The 22,271-nt window shown below is 36.4% G+C and overlaps 3 protein-coding genes and 1 pseudogene across 4 annotated transcripts; 2 read left to right on the top strand and 2 right to left on the bottom strand.

Annotated features, from left to right (window-relative positions):
* The first annotated feature begins 322 nt into the window (after positions 1-322).
* On the top strand, positions 323-2,178 carry LOC108995488 (annotated as a pseudogene). Its single transcript, XR_001996866.2, has 2 exons — positions 323-1,075; positions 1,462-2,178. The product of XR_001996866.2 is annotated as a geranylgeranyl diphosphate reductase, chloroplastic-like (transcript).
* Positions 2,179-5,388: 3,210 nt separating this feature from the next.
* Positions 5,389-8,118, top strand: LOC108995464 (malate dehydrogenase, chloroplastic). Its single transcript, XM_018971037.2, is given in 3 exon segments — positions 5,389-5,509; positions 6,596-6,767; positions 6,770-8,118. Coding segments are annotated over 2 exon segments (1,233 nt in total). The 5' UTR covers positions 5,389-5,509; positions 6,596-6,601; the 3' UTR covers positions 7,837-8,118.
* A 2,886-nt stretch (positions 8,119-11,004) lies between these two features.
* Positions 11,005-12,257, bottom strand: LOC108995442 (protein RKD2-like). The gene is made up of 4 exons (XM_018971018.2): positions 12,148-12,257; positions 11,799-11,956; positions 11,323-11,675; positions 11,005-11,199 (listed from the first exon to the last, which is right to left on the bottom strand). The coding sequence occupies exons 1-4, from the start codon at positions 12,255-12,257 to the stop codon at positions 11,005-11,007; spliced, it is 816 nt and encodes a 271-aa protein (XP_018826563.1).
* A 4,890-nt stretch (positions 12,258-17,147) lies between these two features.
* Positions 17,148-20,440, bottom strand: LOC108995481 (protein EMBRYO DEFECTIVE 514). Its single transcript, XM_018971058.2, has 2 exons — positions 19,955-20,440; positions 17,148-17,654 (listed from the first exon to the last, which is right to left on the bottom strand). Exons 1-2 carry the CDS (start codon positions 20,345-20,347, stop codon positions 17,325-17,327), a joined length of 723 nt encoding a protein of 240 aa, XP_018826603.1. The 5' UTR covers positions 20,348-20,440; the 3' UTR covers positions 17,148-17,324.
* Positions 20,441-22,271: the final 1,831 nt, after the last annotated feature.

Raw genomic sequence — 22,271 nt, 5'->3', positions numbered from 1 at the left:
AATGATATTATAATTTTTTTATTTTTTTAAAAAATATTTTATAGTGTTAAAAAAATACATATATAAAAAAATAAAATAAAAAAACACTACATTTTACACTGAGCGGGACTGAGAGCGGGACAGGGAGCGGGGGCTGTAGCACGGTTCTATTTCAAAACTATTTCAACAAACCATCTATTGTAACCGAATATCTTGAATGCTAACTTGTACATTTGTCCAAGCATTAGGAATATTCTTTTATTTTCGTGTATATATTAAGAGGCACAGCCATGTGAGATATCAATATATACAAGGCTGAAGTTCTACCAACTCCCAACAAAAACCCAACTCTTCAGTCTTCACTGAATCACTCTCATTGTTTCGGCTCCAACTCCAGCCAAAATGACTTCCATTGCTCTGAAATCCTTCGTTGGCCTCCGTCAAGCCTCTTTGGAGAAGCCCCATTTGACTTCCCAAGCGAAACCCAGCTCGATAATTAATCCCAGAAAACTACCTGTCGTTGCCTCCAAGTCTGCTCCGAAACTCACCAATCGAGACCTCCGGGTGGCGGTTATCGGTGGCGGACCAGCCGGAGGGGCTGCTGCCGATACCCTCGCCAAAGGCGGGGTGGAGACGTACCTAATCGAGCGTAAGATGGACAACTGCAAGCCCTGTGGCGGAGCCATACCGCTTTGCATGGTAGGGGAATTCGACCTCCCATTGGACATCATTGACCGCCGGGTCACCCGGATGAAGATGATATCTCCCTCGAATGTTGCCGTCGACATCGGGCAGACCCTGAAGCCCCACGAGTACATAGGGATGGTACGGCGCGAGGTCCTGGACTCGTACCTTCGGGGACCGGGCCAAGGTGAGTGGCGCCGAGGTCATCAATGGGTTGTTTCTAAAGATGGACATACCGAGAGATGGAGTTTCTCCGTACGTGCTGCATTACACAGGGTACGACGGGAAAGCCGGTGGGGTTGGGGAGAAGCGGACGTTGGAGGTGGATGCGGTGATCGGCGCCGATGGGGCTAATTCTCGTGTCGCCAAGGGCATTGGTGCTGGTGATTACGACTACGCCATCGCATTTCAGGTAATGTATGACTAATGTTATGGGAAAGAAAAAAAAAAAAAAAACAAAGTTTGTTAATTTAAGATTTGTAAATGTGTTTGGGATAATATAGTATTTGTTTATCTGTCTGAATAATATAGGATTTGTGTTGTCCAATGTGAAAATTTGTTTGATTTCTTTGGGTCTCGATCAATGGCAGCATCATATATAATCATAGATAAATGAATGTGTGCTAAGATATTATTGGATGTTAAGACATTCGAAATTTTTTAACATGGTAATGCTTTGGATGGGAGTTTTAGAAATGGGAAGTTTGGTTAATTTTTGCTGGTTTATTCCTGGTGAAATTCTAAGTACTTGCGTTGTAATGCATCACTGAATTCTAGATTCTGTCTCTCTGACTGCAGGAGAGGATCAAAATCCCCGATGATAAAATGGTATACTATGAGAACCTTGCCGAGGTGTATGTGGGAGATGATGTTTCACCCGACTTCTATGGTTGGGTCTTCCCCAAGTGCGATCATGTGGCTGTTGGCACCGGCACTGTAACCCACAAAGGAGACATCAAGAAGTTCCAACTTGCAACAAGGAACAGAGCCAAGGACAAGATTTGGGGTGGTAAGCTAATACGAGTTGAGGCACACCCAATTCCCGAACACCCCCGCCCGCGCAGGTTATTAGGAAGAGTGGCTTTGGTAGGAGATGCAGCCGGCTACGTGACGAAATGCTCTGGTGAAGGTATCTATTTTGCTGCAAAGAGTGGGAGGATGTGTGCTGAGGCTATTGTTGAAGGGTCGGAGAATGGGAAGAGGATGGTGGATGAGGGGGACTTGAGGAAGTATTTGAAGAAGTGGGACAAGACTTACTGGCCAACATACAAGGTGCTGGATGTGTTGCAGAAGGTGTTCTACAGGTCGAACCCGGCAAGGGAAGCCTTTGTGGAGATGTGTGCAGATGAATATGTGCAGAAGATGACTTTTGATAGCTACTTGTACAAGACAGTGGCGCCTGGGAATCCTCTGCAGGACTTGAAGTTGGCTGTGAACATCATTGGGAGCTTGCTGAGGGCTAATGCACTTAGGAGGGAGATGGACAAGCTTAGCCTATGAAAGAAATCCATTTTAGTGAGATATCTGTCTCTTAATTTGTTAGTACTTCAGCATTAGGACAGTTTCTTTCTTTGTACCCATAAATCAATCTGCATTTCAAGTTTAGTTCAGATGTTCTCCAGTTATGATGTTCTATAGAACTTTAGGCAACATCTAGTCAATGAATCCACAATGCCTTGCATATGCTTACTATCTTTAACGTATCCTGCCCTTTCCTTTGCTGTCATCCATTTGGGATCCTTTTACGTGTGATTAGAAAACTATCCACTATTCTTCATATATATATATATATATATATATATATATATCTGACAAGAAAAATGCGATTTGTACTTAAACATAAATTTATAAAAAATTTATTTTTCCACGTGAAAATTATTGATATGTTAGAAATTATGAAATTTTAAATTTAAAAATAAAATTGATAAAATGAGTCTTATAAGTAAAAGTATAATTACAAATTGTAAATATATGTATCAGATAATCATTTGATATCATATCAAATGGATAATATTAGAAAGATGATTAATAGTATTTTTTGATAAATTTATTGATACTTTCAACAACAAAAACAAAATGTGTAATTTGTAATTAGTAGCTTTTACGATAGACAAGGTGTCTATATTAAGCCTCTCCTTTGATGAACAGGGTCCCTTAGAAATTGAAATGCTACTACATGTCTACCAAATAGAAAAATGTATGGAAGCATGTATAATGGCATAGCAATGCTAGGTACAGTCTTTATTTGGAGATTACAATGTAAGTCTAAGTTATTTTAGTTTTAAAATTTTTAAAAATTACAAAATTATCCTTTCTAAAATAATTTTTTTTCTCATTTAATAAAGGCCATGCACATACAATCCTCAAGTGGAGACTGCAAACAGAATTTCTCATAATGACATTGGTCAGCGATTTAGTTGTCCTTTTTTTATTAACCCAGATATCAAAAACGCACAAGGGCAAGGCAGCATTGAGTAAGAAAAGAGGCATGAAGGAAGGTTGCAAATTCTATTAACCTTTGAATTTAAAAATAAAAAAAATGATTTAAGGGTGATATTTTATAGAGCAGTGCTACTCTACCGCCCGAGTAGCATTGTTTAGTCTTACCGCCGGTTGTTTTTGTAATTTTTTTTTTTCTATTCATATTTTTAATATATTTAAATATTTTAAAAAAATAAAAAAAAATACATTAAAATATTTAAAATCACTTCTTTAATTATTAAATTAAAAAAACATATTAAACAGTACACTTGAGGAGTACCACTGGGACGGCAAAATAGCTTTTCTCTATTTGTAGCATTACTGTCTGTGAGAAAAGTCAAAAGGATTGGGAGAGGTAGGTCAGGTTAGGTGGCATCCTGTTTTTTCTTTCTTTTTCCTTTTCATGTTTTTTTATTTTGTATTTTCTCACTTAAAAGATAGTAATTAGTTTGTAAGACAAAGCTATGAGCTTTAAATTTGATTGTTTTCTTCCTCACTTACCTTCTAAGCCTTCTGAAAAGGGAAGGATAAATGCAACCTGTGTGATGGAATTTTGCAGCATAGGCATTGTTTCCTTGCTATTTCTTTATGCTTGAATTGAAAAAAACCTTTTTAGAGATGTTTTTATTAGGGTTTGAAAAGGTAATGGAGGCTGTACTCAGAGGAAAACAAATTATTTCAGATTTTTTATTTTTATTTTTTAATTTATGAAAGTGTTTTTAGTTTTTATTTGTTAGGAAAATCTAGGTAAAATATTTTGAGGATTGAGCTTTTTTGGTCTAAAATTGTTTGGATTAATGCTTGGTTTGGATAGCAAGATACTATTATCTCATATCATCTCAATATCTAAACACCACAAACACAAATATTTTTTAATTTTTAATTTTCAACTTTTTTACTTAATTATTACCTAATAATATGAAAAAGTAATAATTAAATGAAAAAGTTGAAGATCTAAAATTGAAAAAATGTTTGTATTTGTGGTTAAATGAGAGAAGTAAGTTATATGAAATTTTGAAATGAAATGAGATATTTGTGTTCTCAAATAAGTCTTTAAGAGCTTGTTTGGATAGAGAAACGTCTCGTCTCGTCTCATCATTATAATTTTTTTAAATTTTTACACAAAATATAATACACAATTTAACTTTTTCAAATCTCAAAATAATAATAATATTAAAAAATAATATTTTAATAATATTTTATTAAACTCATATAAAATCATCTCATCTCATCATATCTCGTCATCCAAACGAGCTTATATAACATATAAATCATAATACGTCTCCGCCGTATTACACTCTCATTTTATTTTCATCTTATTACATAACATATGTTACTTGTATTGCTATTGGATCAGTTTTTTATTTTTTTAGTTTGAAAAAAGTTAAATACCAATAAATATGTCACCTTATCCTAATAGAATAAAAATAAAATTAGAGCATAGTAAATATGTTTTTTCTTTTTGTATTTCTCTTTATTTCAAAAGTTGGTATAAAGATGGATTTATTAAAGTATGTACTTTTTCTCATGCGCACCTACCACTATTGACTCCTTGCAATTGATCTCTATTAATTTTAAAGATGATAAAATAACAAGTACTATTTTACAATTCTTTTATGATTCTATTTAAAATTGATGATAATTATCTCAAATTAAAATTATTTTTAATAGAATAAATCATAAATTAGTTATAAAATTATTGTGAGCGTGTCATTACCCTTTTTATATCATTTTATATATATTTCCACCTTAATTTTACCGGATCAAATAAATTGATTGTAATGTATATTTAAACCAATATGTTGTTACTATTTGATCAAAGAAAATATAACTATCTTTAAAAAATATAGTTTTTATTTATTTTTTGTTCTAATACCTTGAACATAGAGAGAGCCAAAATGTTTTTTTTTCTTTTTTTTTAGCTATTCTTAAAAAATATATTTAATTTAAAAAAAAGAGTAATGCAATTCATTATTTTAGTTCTTATAATTCCATGATATGACATTAAATTATTATAAATTATTTATTATATGACACTTATGAACCTGTCATCTAATATGACATCATGTTATAATGAGAAAATAGATGATAATTTTTTTTTAAAAAAATATAAAGAATCTTATTACATACTTATAAATAAATAAATAAATAAATAAATAAATAAAGAATCTTATTACAAGCCAAGAATGGATATTCGGTTTGAAGATTTTAGCGTTGTCAAAAGGCAGTGATTCCTCCTAAGCCAAGGGACGGACTTCCCGAACTAAAACCCTTATAAATTACGAAGCTCGTAGCGCTTCCGTCTCCCACCCCCAAACCTCCTCTCATTTCATTTCTTCCTTTGGCATCCGTTCCTCATCTCCAGGTTCTCTATCCCTCCCTACGACTCTTTCACTTTCCTCTTGTATTTTCGTTTCCCTAAGATTTGTTGTCTGATTTATTTGGTTTTCTGTTTATTCATTTGCTAATTATCATGTGTAAGATCTCGAGCTTGTTCTTTGTATGGCGGATATGTGGGTTTGTTTGAATCTGGGAATCTCCGGATCTGGGGATGCTAGTTGCCGCAAATTTTTTGGTTTACGTTTTCGAGTCGGTCTCTTGTTTCTGAATGCAAGATTTACAATTATTTTTAATCTTTTAGCTTATCAATATTCAAGATAATGACAACAAAAGAAAAAAAAATGCGATGGGTTTCTTGCCTTATCATATTAGGAAGTATTGACGTTATTGTGTGGTTTGCAATCCTTTTGAAGCAACACTATTCTTGGATAGGTTTTCCTTCCAAATTTTGAAGCTTTTGCAACAAGAATTTCAGCCTTGACTGTGAGTTCCGTGTAATTTTTTCCAATTCACTGTTTTTTGTGAATTTATGAAATCCGATACTTGTATGTTCATATTGATAGCATAATGCTTGGTAGAATTTCTATGTAATGAAATTCAGAATTGAACCTAACTTCCTAAGTCGTCTCATAGGCTCATAGCAGGGATTTATATATTTTTCTTTATTTGAATAATGAATCTATTTGAAAGTGTATAACAGCTCATATAGAGTTCTTGTGAACAATGTTCTTGAGAAAGCAGAAGCTATCGTTTTCTAAACTCTTCTCAGTGAACTTAAAGGACATCGTCTGTGGAGTTTCTGTTTAAGATCAGTAATTTTGATTGACTACACTTACATGCTGAACATTGGAATGATGCTGGTTGAAAGAATTTGTGTAAACAGAATTACATTCTCATTGGGTTTAGTTTTTTTTTTTATATAAATTTCTTTCATTTTTTAATTTGAAGATTCTAATGTATTTCAACCTAGTAGGAAGTACCGCAGCTTAAGTTCTTAGATTAGATCAGTTTGAAAGCAAAATGGATAGTATTTATGAAGCTCGAGTGATTATTAAGTGCTCATGCATATTGTCAATGGATAAGGCCCTTATACTCTTGCTGTTTTACACAGTTTGAAATGGCAGCAACTTCAGCAGCTACCTTTTCAATTGGAACAAATGTCTCCCTTGGCCGCAAAGCAGGCTCACTTCCTCAATCAAAGCCTTTTGGTGTGAGGTTTAACTCCCAGAACCCGCTAAAGAGTTTCAGTGGCCTCAAGGCTGCAATCTGTGACTGTGAGTCGGAGTCTCCTTCTTAAGCAAGGAAACCATTGCCGCTCTTCGAGGCTCTTTTGCCCCGAAGGCCCAGAACGAAAATCAGAGTTCTCATTATCACCTGCAGCCCCAGGCAACTTTCAAAGTGGCAGTTCTTGGAGCTGCTGGAGGGATAGGTCAGCCCTTGGCGCTTCTTATCAAAATGTCTCCATTGGTTTCTACCTTGAACCTTTATGATATAGGAAATGTCAAGGGAGTTTCAGCTGATCTCAGTCACTGCAACACTCCTTCGCAAGTTCTGGACTTCACTGGACCTTCTGAATTAGCCAATTGCTTGAAAGGCGCAAATGTCGTTGTCATACCTGCTGGGGTTCCAAGGAAACCCGGTATGACTCGTGATGACCTCTTCAACATCAATGCTGGCATAGTTAGGAACTTGATTGAGGCTGTTGCTGATAACTGCCCTGATGCCTTCATCCATATTATTAGTAATCCAGTTAACTCAACGGTGCCAATTGCCGCAGAAGTTCTGAAGCAGAAGGGTGTATATGACCCAAAGAAGCTCTTTGGTGTCACTACACTGGATGTTGTGAGGGCAAACACTTTTGTTGCTCAGAAGAAGAACCTAAAGCTGATTGATGTTGATGTCCCAGTTGTGGGAGGACATGCAGGGATAACTATTCTACCCCTGCTATCAAAGACAAAACCCTCAGTTAGCTTTACCGATGAAGAAATTCAAGAGCTGACTGTAAGGATCCAAAATGCTGGGACAGAAGTTGTGGAGGCAAAAGCAGGTACCGGGTCTGCTACATTATCAATGGCATATGCAGCAGCGAGATTTGTTGAGTCGTCTCTTCGTGCACTTGACGGAGATGGGGATGTATACGAGTGCTGCTATGTTCAGTCAGATCTGACCGAGCTTCCATTCTTTGCGTCTAGAGTTAAGCTTGGAAGGCAAGGTGTGGAAGCTTTGATTACCTCCGACCTCCAAGGTCTGACTGAATATGAGCAGAAGGCTCTGGAAGCCCTTAAGCCAGAATTGAGGTCCAGCATTGAGAAGGGGCTTGCGTTTGCTCAGAAGCAAACAGTGACTGCATAAGAATTCTGGGTGATTTGAAGCCCTTACCTCGTCATTATAACGTCTGCTTTAGAGACTGTGACAGTGTCTGGTCTATTTGCGGGATTTATCATTGCATCAGGACTTTCAGTTTTGTAGATTTGTTTTCTCTCTTCAATATTTTGAGGTTTTGAAAAGTTTAGAGGTGGATACTCCGATGTTGTAGACTCTATATCAATGTAATCGTTCGTACTGGCACCACTTAATGGTTGACAGTTTTGAAATAAGATGGCTGGTGCTCTATATTGAAGTTTGTCATCAGCACCTCAGTTAATTCGGATTAAACCAGGAACTCTTTTAGGTCCGATTCGCGTTTTCTTTTCCTCCCGCACCTTTTCCTCGAAATGAGAAAGAAAATGGCACACTCGAATTGTATAATATCACTGTTATCAGCTCCATTCATGTTGAATTCATTTTACCGAGCAGGATCCTGTTCTGCTTCTCTCAAACTGTGACTTGAACTTCAGACCCGGAATAGGATGAAATATATCCAATTAGTGATGATGGATATGATCTGATTCAAATGTTAGAATGTGTGTATGCGAGAATGGATCGACCTATTGTTGCCATTTTGGTACTTGAAATGTTATTTGAATATGTTTGGGAAGTGGGAAATCCTTCTGTGTCTCATTCTCACACAATAGGACTAGTGTAACACAAACCTGCCCTTTCATCTCTAGCAAACACATTAAACTCATTTGTGGTAGCTTTGCATAAAGTGATTCTCCAACCCAAAGGTTCTTACCAGTAGTCTTTGCTGGAGCAGCATCTTTTGAAACAGTGAGACCGAGTCCGGTCTCAAATAGTCACCTCTTGGTTACAAACCCCTGAAAGAAACTTTTCAAAATTGTGGAAATCAAACTCAGGTGCGGATATTCTTGGCCACTCTGATTGTTGTGCCCAAGAACCACAAAAGCAATAGCAAATTTCTTACTGTGATAAAAGAGTACATTCCCTTTTTCTTCACAAATTGTGCAATTCAGAGGAGATTTCAGCAACATAACCAACTATATGTCGTCTTCAGTTACTTGTTGATCTCATTCAGCATCTCATATATCTCACCCTTTTGGTAGATCTGAAACATCCATCATCCATAACAAACTCATGTGGTACTCCTTTCAAAACAATTGTGCCAAAGCAAGGTGTCGTGAGTGTTGGTCGTGTGGGATTGCTGTCTGCTGCATTAATTTCCTCACTTCCACAGCTTGTCCCACTTGCCTGCCATCCGAGGAATATATGTTCAAAAGAACATAGTCCCCTGCTTATTGATCTTCAAGTTCAATAAAATGTCCAATCAGTACTCTTTCCCCAAGGGTAGCATGACCCATGAATTCTGTATGTTAGTTAGGTCCTGCAAATCAGCACAACCCAAGAGATTTTACCATGCATGCACCCATAATTATGAATGTTAAAGTTTTATCCCAAACTCTGCGCTCATATGATCATAAAAGTCGTTCCCTTGTCAACCATCCCACAATGAGCAAGAAATCTAATAGAGGTCTGATCGCTCAAACCAGAAATCTTTTTTTTTTTTTTTTGCATCCCACAAAATGTTTCAATAGTTCATCGCTTAGCCAGAAATCATTGTACTCCACGAAACCGCATTCTTGTTGGGCATTCCCTTGTATACCCCATAAGCCTTATCCAAACACCCACAGTGTGAGTAAATCACAACAAGAGAATTACATAAATAATTATGCTCTTCAATGAAACCACGAATCATTTCACCAAATTCCAACTTATTATTTCTGTCACCTATCTCATCAAACACCTGACATGCTCATCACACCTCTCACAAAACGAGTACAAGCTCATGACAAAGAAGCGAGCAATAGGCTGTTCGATCCATGCCCATCTCTCAAAATCCTAGTGTGAACCTGAACTCCCCCTAACAATGAAGAACGCTTAACACAAAACATAATACTTAGCAAACGAAGATGACAAAGGGTTCAAACGCATGCCTCACTGTTTTATTTCCTGTTACATGTAAAACCCCAACCTCCAGAGTTGAATTGCACATAGACTAGGCATTGATCAAGGTATTGTAGTGAGATGATAATTGGTTTCATGAATGGATGGTAATTGGTTACAAGTGAGGGTGATATCATAGTCCTACTCAATCTGGTTGCTGCTAATTGTAATGCATCTACACAGCAGTCATCACCTACCTTAATATTATACCACTTTTCACATTTATATTAATGTTATTATACCACTTATCACGGCCTTAACCATCAAAAGGAAGGTTCATGAGTCACTAATTAAGAAGAGATAAACAAGTAATACAAATTAGTTCACTTTTTGACGAGGAAATAGGGTACTTAATTAGGAAAAGATCATAATAATTTCAACTTCGGTGAGAATACAGTAGCATCTTATATGTTATATTATATTTTCGGAATTGTAGGGAAGCTGGAACTCGACAGGCAAGGAGCTACGTACAGACACTCCCTCAAGACAGACAGACTTCATGAGTCATAACCTAATCCCAACCAAGCAAATAATAGTGGTATTAAACCATAGCTGGATTTGGATGTTGAACTGAGTTCAGTTTTTAATGAATATTAGTGAGTTGAGTAATGGAGGGAGTTATGTAGGGTCCATCTCAACCGAGTTTAAAGTGTATTTGAATGTTAAGATGAATTTAATACTTTTTATGGAAAGTCAAAAAATGTTGTGGATGCCACATATAAAGATGTATTAAGTTGAACAAGGTTGTGAGTTCCATGTATAAGGAAGTTTTGAGTTGAAATGAGTTTAGTAATTTGAGAATTAGATATTTAGATATTTGACTCAGCTTAAAATTAGACTGAAATCTAAGTCTTGCAACCAAATACAACTTAAAGTTGCATAGTTAACTTGCATGAGTCTCGTCTTCTTTGCATGAATTTAATCCAAGATTGGTCACACAAAAGAAAGAAAAAAGTTCGGATTGACCTTTTTCGTTTTGTTTCTTGAAGGAAATTGACATTGGCCTTGTTATAGTTAGAACATTAAATTAATGCAACTGGTTGGAAAAGCTAGGAATCTTAAAAAGAGAGATCTTTCATCATCATCATCTTCTTCTTCTTCTTCCCTTCTCTCGTTACTCATGATACCATGCATCCACATTGCCACGAGTGCTGCCAGAAGAGCAAGAGTACTGTGAAATTACATCATCGATCGATCCCTTCCGAGCTTTCTCTTCTTATAGTTAGCTTTAAAACAAGCTTGCCTTAGCCGCTTCGTGTTGTCCTCAAGTTGCATATCTGGGATTTCCTCCAACAACTTCTTCTCCCTCTCTAATATCTCTATTGCATTTCTCAATTTTGCTTCACTCTCTTCTCCTTCCTCTTTACCCAACACCTGCATGATATCGATCCCACGCACTAATTTAATCAGAACACATAAACTGGAATAAAAAAACATAGCATATATATATATATAGAGAGAGAGAGAGAGAGAGAGAGAGAGAGAGAGAGATGGTACCTCTATGTCTTTTATTAGGGTTTGAAGGCTCATCAGCTTCCGATGGGGCCACCTACGAATACCTAACTCCCTACACCTTTTCTTCAAAAGTGTGAGACCCACGTTAAGCTCTTTGGCTGCCTGCATTATGGGCATGTAAAACAACTGAGAAATGGTTTTCCTGGACAATAATCTTGAACTACTGCTGCATCTCTCTTCCCTGCAATCTCTCTTCATCTTCCCCTCCTCTTCACTCCGGTCCGTGTCCTTTTTATCATTTTCGCACAACATTAAATCTTGGTTCTCAGGTTTAATGTTAGTATCCATCTCATTCCAAACTCCTAACCGACTCCCATAACCATAGCAAACATCATCTGCATTGTAAGTGAGGACCTTTTGATCAAAGTAATTCAAACTCGAATGAAAAAAGCAACTGAGGGATAGAAGCATGCATTGACATATACATACATAATATATATATATATGGTTATGATCACCTTGAATTACAGTACTTGTGGCAATTGATTCAAGTTCCAAAGGTGTATACAGAGGATCATCATCAGTAGGGAATCTCTCCTGCATCAAGGGAAAGGCATCTAGAAAGCTCTCTACTATAGGCAATTCATACTGCCAATCCATTAGAGAATACCCACTACTGCAATGTACATGAAATAGATAGTCATATAAAAAAGGAAAACAATAAAGTAGTTTATAAATTATAAATCTTCAGCAATTTGATTACTTTTTTGAGACGACAACGCAGGTACGGCAGGAGAAATCGAAGAATGATACACTGATCAAACCTGATATATGTGTGTGTGTGTGTGTGTGTGTGTGTACACTTACCTTAAGTACTCTACTGAAGGCATTTGGTTTTGAAAGAGGAAAGGGTCGTCATCTCCATAGACCATTTCATTCTTAGACCACCAACCATTGGGACTACTCTGGCTCCCCATTTTCGAAAGAGTTGGAGATCAGAAAGCAAAATACAGGATAAAGAAGGACGGATCGAGGGAATTTGATTTTCTAGTTGTTTCTCAGATCGATATTCGATGCGAGAGTAATGGCATCTATCAGTTTGGAAACTTAATCGATTTGCATGCATGGATGCATGCATTGGATGAGATGCAAAAACGTTGTGGCCGCCAGGAACTTATATATATAATAATGACTAATAAAAAACAAGATTATATAATTAATGAATTTGGGGAACGTGCGCCGGCCATGCATGATGTAATCATGAGTGTATGTACGTGCAGTGGTAGTACTGGATGTGTGAGTTACAACATGCGAGCATACATGCATGAATGATCATGATGACAGATTTCTTACATTTTTTATTTAAATTTCTTTTAAAACTCAGAGAAAATAGACACAGTATATCGACGCCATTACATTAGATATTACTTTTTTTTTCATTTCATTAGATCAGCTTAATTATAAAGAAAACTGACTGGGAGTTACAGTTCATGAAACTCATTAATATATTTTTAATATTTCTCCTCGATGCAAATGAGTGGTAGAAATGATTGAATATTAGTATATATATAGTATTAGGCTTTAAAGACTATTATTTCCTTTAACTGACTGATCAAGAATAAATACACTGAATTTCTCCTACCATCCGTACTCATGATCTTAACCTTTTTGCATGCATGTTCAAAATTTAAACTAGGTGTGTAAGGGAATTTTTCCCTCCCCCAAGACCCATGAAACAGGCCCACAAGGAGCCCAACCCGACCCAAGTACCTTTCTCTGAAGGAGCCCCTTGCCCTTCCTTGGAATACTCGGGCCGCAAGTAAAACCAACCTTTAAGCAACACCCACGTGGGAAGGAGGGATGACATAGACAGATGAGACTCGCTACCCTATCACCTATTGAATATTGAATATTGCAAGATCAGCGTGGTCGCGTTGTGTGGTGGAAATTTGAAGGGTACTGTGAGGGAGGTTATCCCCCTCCCCCCCTCCAGCGGATCGGGACACGAGGTCCCAGCCCACAGTGGGACCTCAAGACTATTGGTCACCCACATAATGGAGATGGGACTCTAGACAGCCCAGCAATAGGAGAACCAAGATAAAGGATAGAATTGGGCCAACCCGGGAGGCCCCAGGGTCGAAAGGCTAAGCTATATACATAAAGCGTGGGAGATCCCCGAGCAAGAGGGCTTGGAACATTTAATGGCCGACAAGCCTTGCACCTGATGTCAGAAACGACTACTACCACCTCCAGATGACTGATGGCAGGAAGGACAAGGAAGTGCATGTCAGGGTAGAGGCACGCCGCATTTAATGACTGGTGAAGTTAACACGCCACGACAAGAATGGGTACAGACCAGTCTGAATGGCCACGATCAGGCATGGCCCACCTGTCGCCTGACAAAAAATGGGAGGACAGCAGTATGGTCCAAGTATGAAGCAGCACGACCATAATCGACAAGACAGGAGATCATCTACCGCCAAGACCACATCCCACACACCAACATGCCACTACTAACAGGTGCCTTGGACCACACCATCCCATATATATACTCCCTCCCAAGGGTAAGAAAAACTCTTTAAGCTCTCACGCTTTAGCACAAACTACTAAGGAGATCGACTAACTTAAGAATCGGAGGCTCTCCGGCTACCACAAAGCCCTCCTAACCCCCATTTGTTGCTTGATTGTACAAGTATAAAGGCTCAAATCCAAATTGTTGGAATTGAGCCCAAAGACATACGAAACACGACGTTAACAAGGTGAATATCAAACTTTGTGACCAAAACTTTGGGAAAGTACATGATTGCATAATGGGTTTCGGAAAAAAGTACATATATTTTAATATTTAACCCAACCTAATTATGATCGGTTGAAAACCTTTCAATCAAAAATATTATGGATTTCAACAAAAAATAGTTACATGGGTTAAATATTAAAATAGGACATACATCCTACAAAAATTTTATTTTTATCCAATTATTCTTTTGATCATATGGATGGTTTTTTAATTGTCTGGTTGTTTAGGTTCATAATCTCTTTAATTTTTTTTTTTTTAAGGGAAACTGTCATCATTCATGCATGAGAGAAACTTATATCCAAGACTGGATACATGCAGGAATATCCCCAAATCAACCATTACCTCATAAATCAGTTAATACATTTGGAGCTCCACTAGTACACTATTTCTTTTTTCTAACTGGTTTAGTCTTTACTACTGCTGATACTGCCTACAGACAAACGTTCAAGAGACAACACTCTGCCTAAACAGAAACTCAACCTCACCCTTTATCGAAAGAAAGGACCTGACCTCTACAAACAAAAATCCAAAAAACAAACTCCTTTTTTTTTACTAAACAATAAGGAAAGTAGTAAGATAGATGCGAAAAATTACGGATTATAATTTGGACCAACTCCGGTAAGCTTCGCAATCTGACGGCACATGAAGGCATCACGCTTGTCTCTTTTCAACCACATAAGTCAAATCTAAAAGATCTGATGGTGGCAATTTTGGTGATTAGGCGCTTGTGGTTAGAAGAGTAGCCGAAATGGGTGGCACATGAGGACCATGCCTTGTGATTTTCGCAAAATCGTCACTATTCTCTGAACGAGTTACGACCTAGGAGTCTTCTTGTGCTGCATGTATCTCTCGAGAGTTGATGGAAAATTGTAGATTTGTCTCTTTTAGCTTCGAAAGAAACACACAAAAAAAAAAAAACTAAGAAAATATGACCTTGAAAGACAAATTGAGTATATGGAGAAATGAGGGAATGAGAGGGGGAAGGAGAAGGAACTCATATCTGGAGGCTTTTTAAGAGAGAGAGAGAGATATCGCCTTGGGCTTTTTACGAGAGAGAACAGCCGCTTAAGATATACAGTCATAATCCCTTTAATTAGGTAATATATAAAAAGTATAATTGAAATTAATAAGTAATTATATATATACTCTTAATAACTGTGTGGTTTGCTCAATCACTACAACAGAAGAGGTTTTTTGGAATGAAAATTTTCATTCCAAAGAATTGTGATTTTATCACAAAATATATTTTGAAACCAAAAAAATCCGTCCCGAGGTCGTCCCAATATCAATGTCCCAAAAGGTTTTTTAGGACTAAAAGTTTAATTTTATCTCAAAAAATATTTTTTGAGATGAAATTGAGCAAAATTGTTTGATTGCGTTCCAAAGAAAAAAAATTTTTAGGACGATTTAGCTTTGTCCCAGATTTCCGATCGAACGGTAAAATAACTTTGTTCTACCATAAATTATGTTTGAACGCATATTTTGTGAGTGGTCAACCGAAATAAATTCGTTCAAATGTTAATCTTTGTGGTTGAACAGACAACTATGTTTGAACGCATTCGATGTCATGTTCGCTATCGTCAATAAGCATCCAAACTATTGTTACGTTCGAACGGTTTACGAGTATTGTTTGAGCGTCTATTACGAATTACGTTCAAATGTTCTATATTACTGTTCGAATGGTTTGATTGCTTTTGTTCGAATTATTATTGGTCATTTGAGTAGGAAGTACTTGATTTTATCCAATAATAAAAGACCAAATACACATACATCATATCTTAAAAAAATACATTACAATTTGTTAATATACATAAAAGTAGTCTCATAAGTACAAACAAAATAAATAAAACAGTATGAGTGTTTATTATAAAAAAAAATGATATAAAATCTATATGTATAATGTAAATAAATTGTTGATCAACTTTAACTTATCAAAAAAAAAAAAAAAAACAATTTAATCTTGTGAACTCAACAACACGTATATGACTGACGATCATTCCCATATTTTGTATTCAGCCCTAGTCTCCCAAGTTCTACCTCATATCTCTAGGATAGCATCCTCCGATAACCACTCTGGGTTTTTCACCATCATCGTATTTCCTCCATCATTGGCACCATCAAGATTGTCTATATTCCTCCTAATCTTGTCCTGACTCCCACCCAAGAATGTATTATTCTATTCAATCTTGATTTCCTATATATGCTTGCCCTGTTCAGAAACTGTAGCTACCTCTACATTTTCTATACATATTTGCAAACACTGTGGACATGATTTGAAATTATATGATACCATTCTAGATTGTAATGAGTAACTAGAACCACCTGTACTAGAAATATGAGGAGACGTCGTGTTGTTGTTTGGGAAGTTTGATGAGATTATCTTGTTTCAAAATTTCTCAAAATTTCCTTCTCAAATATCAATCAAACACAACAATTTTCAATTTCAAATCCCAAACATCACTTAGATGAAAAAGTTGGAGATTTAGAATTGAAAAGTATTTTATATTTGAATGAAGTTTGAAAATGATATAATGAGAAGTTTTGAGAATACATGATAATATCACGTTACCCAAACAAGCCAACGCGCAAGGACCAACAACTTATCGGTGCTGATGCATTATGATTTCAAGACCACGATTCTCAACAGCCTAACACCTATCAATTTTTCCATCCAAAACAGTCGAAAAGCACCCAATTGGGTAAATGCTAAGCCTTACATTTGAAACAAACAATATTAAGATTAACTACATAACTTTTGAGCACCCCACTCAGTCTTTTGTCTTCAAAATCGTTTTACAAGAGCCCCCAATGCAATCTCATAACTCTTTTCTACCCTAGCATTCCTCCCAACAAAAGTGCAAATCTTAATATTAGCCTGTTGTGGATGAAAGGTAGGAATATGTTTATTTTATTATTAAGCTCAACTTAGCCAAACAGTAGAAGAGAAAATGGCTCATTTCATGGGACAACTTGTGACCTCCTTATAGCAACAGTTGGTTAGGTTCCCAAGTGTGTCACAGCAATTATCTTGCAATCTCACAACTCTCTATAGGCGCCCTTTCAGCATCCTAGGGTGAAAGCCACGTATAACAAAACCCACTTTAAGATCAATACTAACTACAATAAAGAAAAGTATAATCGTGCCAGAAGGATAAAATTGAAGTAAAGTAGGTGTTTCTTCTCAAAAAAACTCAGAACTCTTCATGCCACAAACAAAACCCACATCCAGTAAATTAAACATGATACCTCAGTTCCTCGACTTACCCCCTCTTCCACGGCCACGTCCACGGCCTCCACCTCTACCACCATGGCCACCACGACCCTTACCACCACGACCACTTAATGCCTTGTCAACACTGGGTTTTATCTTCATCTCTTCTGGTAGGGGAAGTATATTATCCACGCACTTCCTGAAGCTAAAATCATCAACAGATTCATCCTCTCTGACGAAGAAGAAGCACCTACTTTTCCATAATGGATGGTATCGCACTTGAAAAGCATTGATGCCTCCCCCAATCTTTGTGCCTGGCTCTGGATGACCCTTCTTAAGTAGGTCAATCAACACCAAGTGCTCATACTGAGACAAAAATTAGAAAGGATATTAATTTTACAGTAGTTAGTTCTAATCAAATGCGTTATACAATTCAAGTATGGCCACTAAAATCCTGCTTTACATTTAATTCGTGAATACAAAGCAACAGGCATGAGGTGGCAATTTGTTAATGCAAATAGAAGGAGAAGAGAGAGGGAGAGAGAAGAGAAGGGAGAAGGGGGAATAATTAAAAGGCCTATCATGTTAATGGTCATATATAAATGCAATGCAGTGGTTCTGAAACAGGAATTCAGTGTTTGGCATAGGACTAGTAATCAAAGAATCAGAACCAAATGTCCTATTTAAACGCACAGTGATCTTACTGTACAGAAAATCAACATTCAATGTGCAAAGTAGTTGCAGACAATTTACTTCCATCTTTTTTCGTAAACAAAAATTTCAGAACAGTAAGATTATTATATTTGATGCCAAACGCAAAATTTATTTTCTGAGAAGTTGAGGGCAAACATAAACTGCATATGTTAGCTTCTCTATGTTATATAAAAGCAATAAGTGAAGTCAACAAACTATCAGAATCAGGTATGACTACTTGGTAAAAACCTAAACGATGCTCCATCAATTGAGTTCCCAAACGTATATAATTCTACAGACCCCATGCAAGATATCTATAGAATCTTTTTTTGATAAGTGATATCTACAGAATCTTGTTTGAAAATGCAGTTGATGCAAAACTAGCAACTATTACAGCGGTAATGGCCTACGATCAACGAGAGCAGCTAAACATGCCAAAGATCTCTGACAAAGTCTTAATACCCCCAACCCCCCCATCTGTCAAAAGAACTGAAATTACTGAAAAGAGTGCCAAACTACTAGAAAAAAATTTCCACAGACCAGACGTAAATCAAAACTTACATCTGTGCATCATCCTCCCCCTCCACACCAGAGGGGGAGAAGGTAAAATGTCCATCTTGCCTACATTATCCCCACAAGTAATCAGAGGTCAGTTTCAAGCCTTTTAATCAATATTATGAAACCAAATCCATATTTATTAATCAATTAATTTCATAGATAGACATTGTTGCTCAACATTTTTTTTTTTTTTTTTTGTATAAGTGAACTTAAGGGCGTCTGTAGATACACATACATTGTTCCTCAACAAATGTGTAATGACCCAAGGAAGGCCCAAAGCTACAACTAAGCTCATACTCCAAAAGAGCTAGTAGGTTACACATTTGGGATCCCATTCACCATCTTCCTATACTTAATTTAGAATATTACAAAATGTACCAGGCATCCTTAGCAAGGACTCCACCTCTGCATTCCACTTCCGACAAGATCTCATGATCCTACCAACCCAATTAACATACAGATAATGCAAGTTCAGAGAGCTACAGGCGTCAATATTTATAGAAAGACACACTATGAATTTTACCTGGTATATTTCCATTTAGGTTGTGATATCACTTCCACATAATATTTGCAATATAAAGCCAAAAATGTGACCATAACACTATTGATATGATACGTAAAACTCAATGAGACAAATCCTAACTAAACGATTCCAGCTACAACCTTATGGACTATGTTTATCTTCTTTACTCGTCTGGTCCTTATCTCTTGTGCTATTCCTCAATAATCTATTTTCACTTATTAATTTAGAGGAAAAAAAAATTGTCTTGCTGCAGTCTAGCTCAGCACCAAAAATTCCACATCATCAGACTCGTGCAGAATCAAATAGAAGCTTCAACACTTCCTTTGTGGAAAAAACAATAGTCACAAGCTAACAACTACTTCAATACACAGAAATCACCCCTGAGGAACTAATTAACGAACTTATATCTGTGAAACCAGAATATAATTAATTCAGGACCACTCGTCTATATAACATCCAACTTTATCACCAGAAGAACATATCCATGATTGGTTATGGAAAATAATAACACATAAGATTGCCGAGATTTAGTAGACTAACCAAATATATAATATATCCAACAATCAAGCGGGAGAGTAAAATCCCACAAGAAGATTGGGGGGAGGGGGGCTAAAAGGAACCTTGAAATAATTACACACGAATCTCGAAAAGAATTTACTAATTATTTGAGATCACGAAAAAAAACTCAAAAATAAAACAATATTAAAAAAAAATCGTTTTACTCACCTCAAACAATCAAAATGGTTGCAGTAACGCATCGGAATTATGCAAAAATAGAAAGGGAAAAAAAATTCAATTTTCTCTTCTACACTTTATCAGCATCCGAGCATTACTTTCTACAACCAAAATTTAAAAAAAAAAAAAGAAAAAAAAGTGTAAAAAATGGTATTACCTTGTTGATATTGAGATTCGGTGGCCAGTAATGGAGAAACTTGTAGAAGTAGTCGAACATCTCCAGCGACGACTCGAAAATCTTTGGACCCAAGCTGACCCGAACCGGCGCCTTCTCCTCCTCCTCCCCTTCTTCCCCCTGCTTCTCCAACCGCTCTTCTTCCACGGACTTCTCCACCCTCTTCTTCTTCTCCAAAACGACGTTGTCTACTTCTTCTTCGGACCCTTCTTCTCTCGCACGCTTCGAACCCGGGACGTCGCTATTCGTCGCCGCGGATTCGACCCCGTTTTTGTCGTCGTCCCTCGGGTCCTGATCGGGTCCAACAGGTTCGAGTTCCATCTCTTGGGCAGCCGAGTTTACTTCGGCGAGTTCAGGTGCGGTCTCTTCGGCCATAACTATAAAGCGAACTGAAATACGCAAAAACCCTAGTTTTTGACTGAAGTTAACTTCGAGGCTCGCAAGCTATTATATAGGGAAAAACGCTTTCCTTCCTTTTATTTTCAATTTCTTTTTTATGGGCTCGCCAGTTTATTTTCTTTTTTCTTTTTTTTTTTTCCTTCCTCTAAGCAAGCATTCATATTAAAAATAAAATATAAAGTATTAAAAACAATTAAGGTGGATCTTTTTCATTATCAATATATAAAATAGTAGAAGAAATAATTTCTATTAAAATGCTATCAAACAAAGAGTTTATATCTGCCCATTGTGCAACTGCACAAATTGATTTTGGAATCGATCAATCTTGTTAAAACTCCAGCCTATGTGAGATTTCAAAGAGTTTGCAAGATCTTCCGAAATTGATGTTATTTGCCAGTTTATTTTCTTTTAAGGTTAGGTTTGGATACTCTATTGAGGTGAAATGTATTGAGATAAAAATTAAAAATTAAATAAAATATTATTAAAATATTATTTTTTAATATTATTATTATTTTAAAATTTAAAAAAATTGAATTATTTATTGTATGTTGTGTAAAAATTTATAAAAATTATAATGATGAGATGGATTGAGAACCTCTCTCTCAATCCAAACCAAGCCTAATTCTCGGTTTATATTAAATAAACTAAAATGATTTATAGAGTATTTAGATGTGTAAATCTTGCACATTTTTTAAAAAAAGTGTATAAATCTAAACCTCATATGAAAAATTAATTTATTTTAAAAAAGAATACACAAGTCTCGCATCCTAAAACTGTATCTAGTATTATTCTTAAATAAAATACACTAGATTAGGTCCAGGACTCTTGCACTTGTCCTACATTTAACGGGTTTGATTTCAACGAGAAACTAGACTCAAACTTAATTCTAAATAAAATATGAGATATAAGGAGGGATGTCCTATATAAAAAGGGAAAATAGGACCCGTTTGGATAGTGAGATGAGTTGAGATATCTTGTAAATAGTAATAAAATTATTAGTTGAAATTAAATGAGATGAGATAAGATGATCTCACTTCTGTATCCAAAAGAACCCTAAGTAAACTGATGATGTGCCGATTGTGCATTTTGTATTTTTTTAATATTTAAAAAAAAACACAAAATACATCATCAATGCATATCATCGGTCTCCATAGAGAGACCCTATAAAAACACTAATACTAATGATAAAAGGAGTGCACTAAATAATATGGAGCTGTTTTTCTTAATGAAGATGTGATTGTTAATAGTTTATTGTGGTCCAACTGGATGAATAGTTGCAGTTTGAGGTTACAATCAATAATGGGAGGGAAAACTTAAAATTGGACGAGCTGATGCATCATTATTTTATTATACTTATCATAGACCCATATACAAGTTACACAAGTCATTTTTTTCTCTTACCAAGTCTTCATTTTTCTTTTCACTCAAGCGTATTGCTCTCTCTGACCTCACCGTCCCTTTCTCTCTATTTCTCTCTCTTTGCCCCTGTCGCTCTCTCTGTCCTCACCATCACTCACCAAGTCGATCTTTGTCGCAGTGCAAGGCTGTCGAAGTCCAATGTGATTGTCTCTCTCTGACGATCTTCAGTACCTCTGTGTGTGTGTGTGTGTGTGTAAGGTTTCTTCAATGTTAGAAAGCACAGCGGAAAAATACCTCAAGCTTAACTTATAAAATTGCTTTACAAGTTTTTCCGGACTGACAAATCTCAAGCATTTCCTCTTCGTGGCGAAGTATACTACGTAGTATAAAACTAGAGTAATACTTAACAAATCCACAGCCTAAATACTCTATCAAAAGAGAACAAAAAAAACGAGAGTTTTTTGTGTATTTCATATGATCCAAAAAACCAATTGAGGGGGGCAATATATAGCCCACTCCACACGGCTAGCCTTAAAGGCCA

Source organism: Juglans regia, chromosome 2 (genome assembly GCF_001411555.2).
Source record: "Juglans regia cultivar Chandler chromosome 2, Walnut 2.0, whole genome shotgun sequence".
NCBI classification, from domain to species: domain Eukaryota; kingdom Viridiplantae; phylum Streptophyta; class Magnoliopsida; order Fagales; family Juglandaceae; genus Juglans; species Juglans regia.
Note: the sequence above shows the minus strand (reverse complement) of the source record. Positions and strands in the feature narration are given on the sequence as shown.

Bases quoted from the DNA above. Each gene is read 5' to 3' on its own strand.
- LOC108995442 (XM_018971018.2), bottom strand. From the start codon at position 12,257: ATGGGGAGCCAGAGTAGTCCCAATGGTTGGTGGTCTAAGAATGAAATG. The intron at 11,957-12,147 runs GTAAGTGTACAC...TGTACATTGCAG, and splicing joins CCTTCAGTAGAGTACTTAAG to TAGTGGGTATTCTCTAATGG. The intron at 11,676-11,798 runs GTGATCATAACC...CTTACAATGCAG, and splicing joins CACAAGTACTGTAATTCAAG to ATGATGTTTGCTATGGTTAT.
- LOC108995481 (XM_018971058.2), bottom strand. From the start codon at position 20,347: ATGGCCGAAGAGACCGCACCTGAACTCGCCGAAGTAAACTCGGCTGCC. The intron at 17,655-19,954 runs GTAATACCATTT...TTTTTGTCTCAG, and splicing joins CGAATCTCAATATCAACAAG to TATGAGCACTTGGTGTTGAT.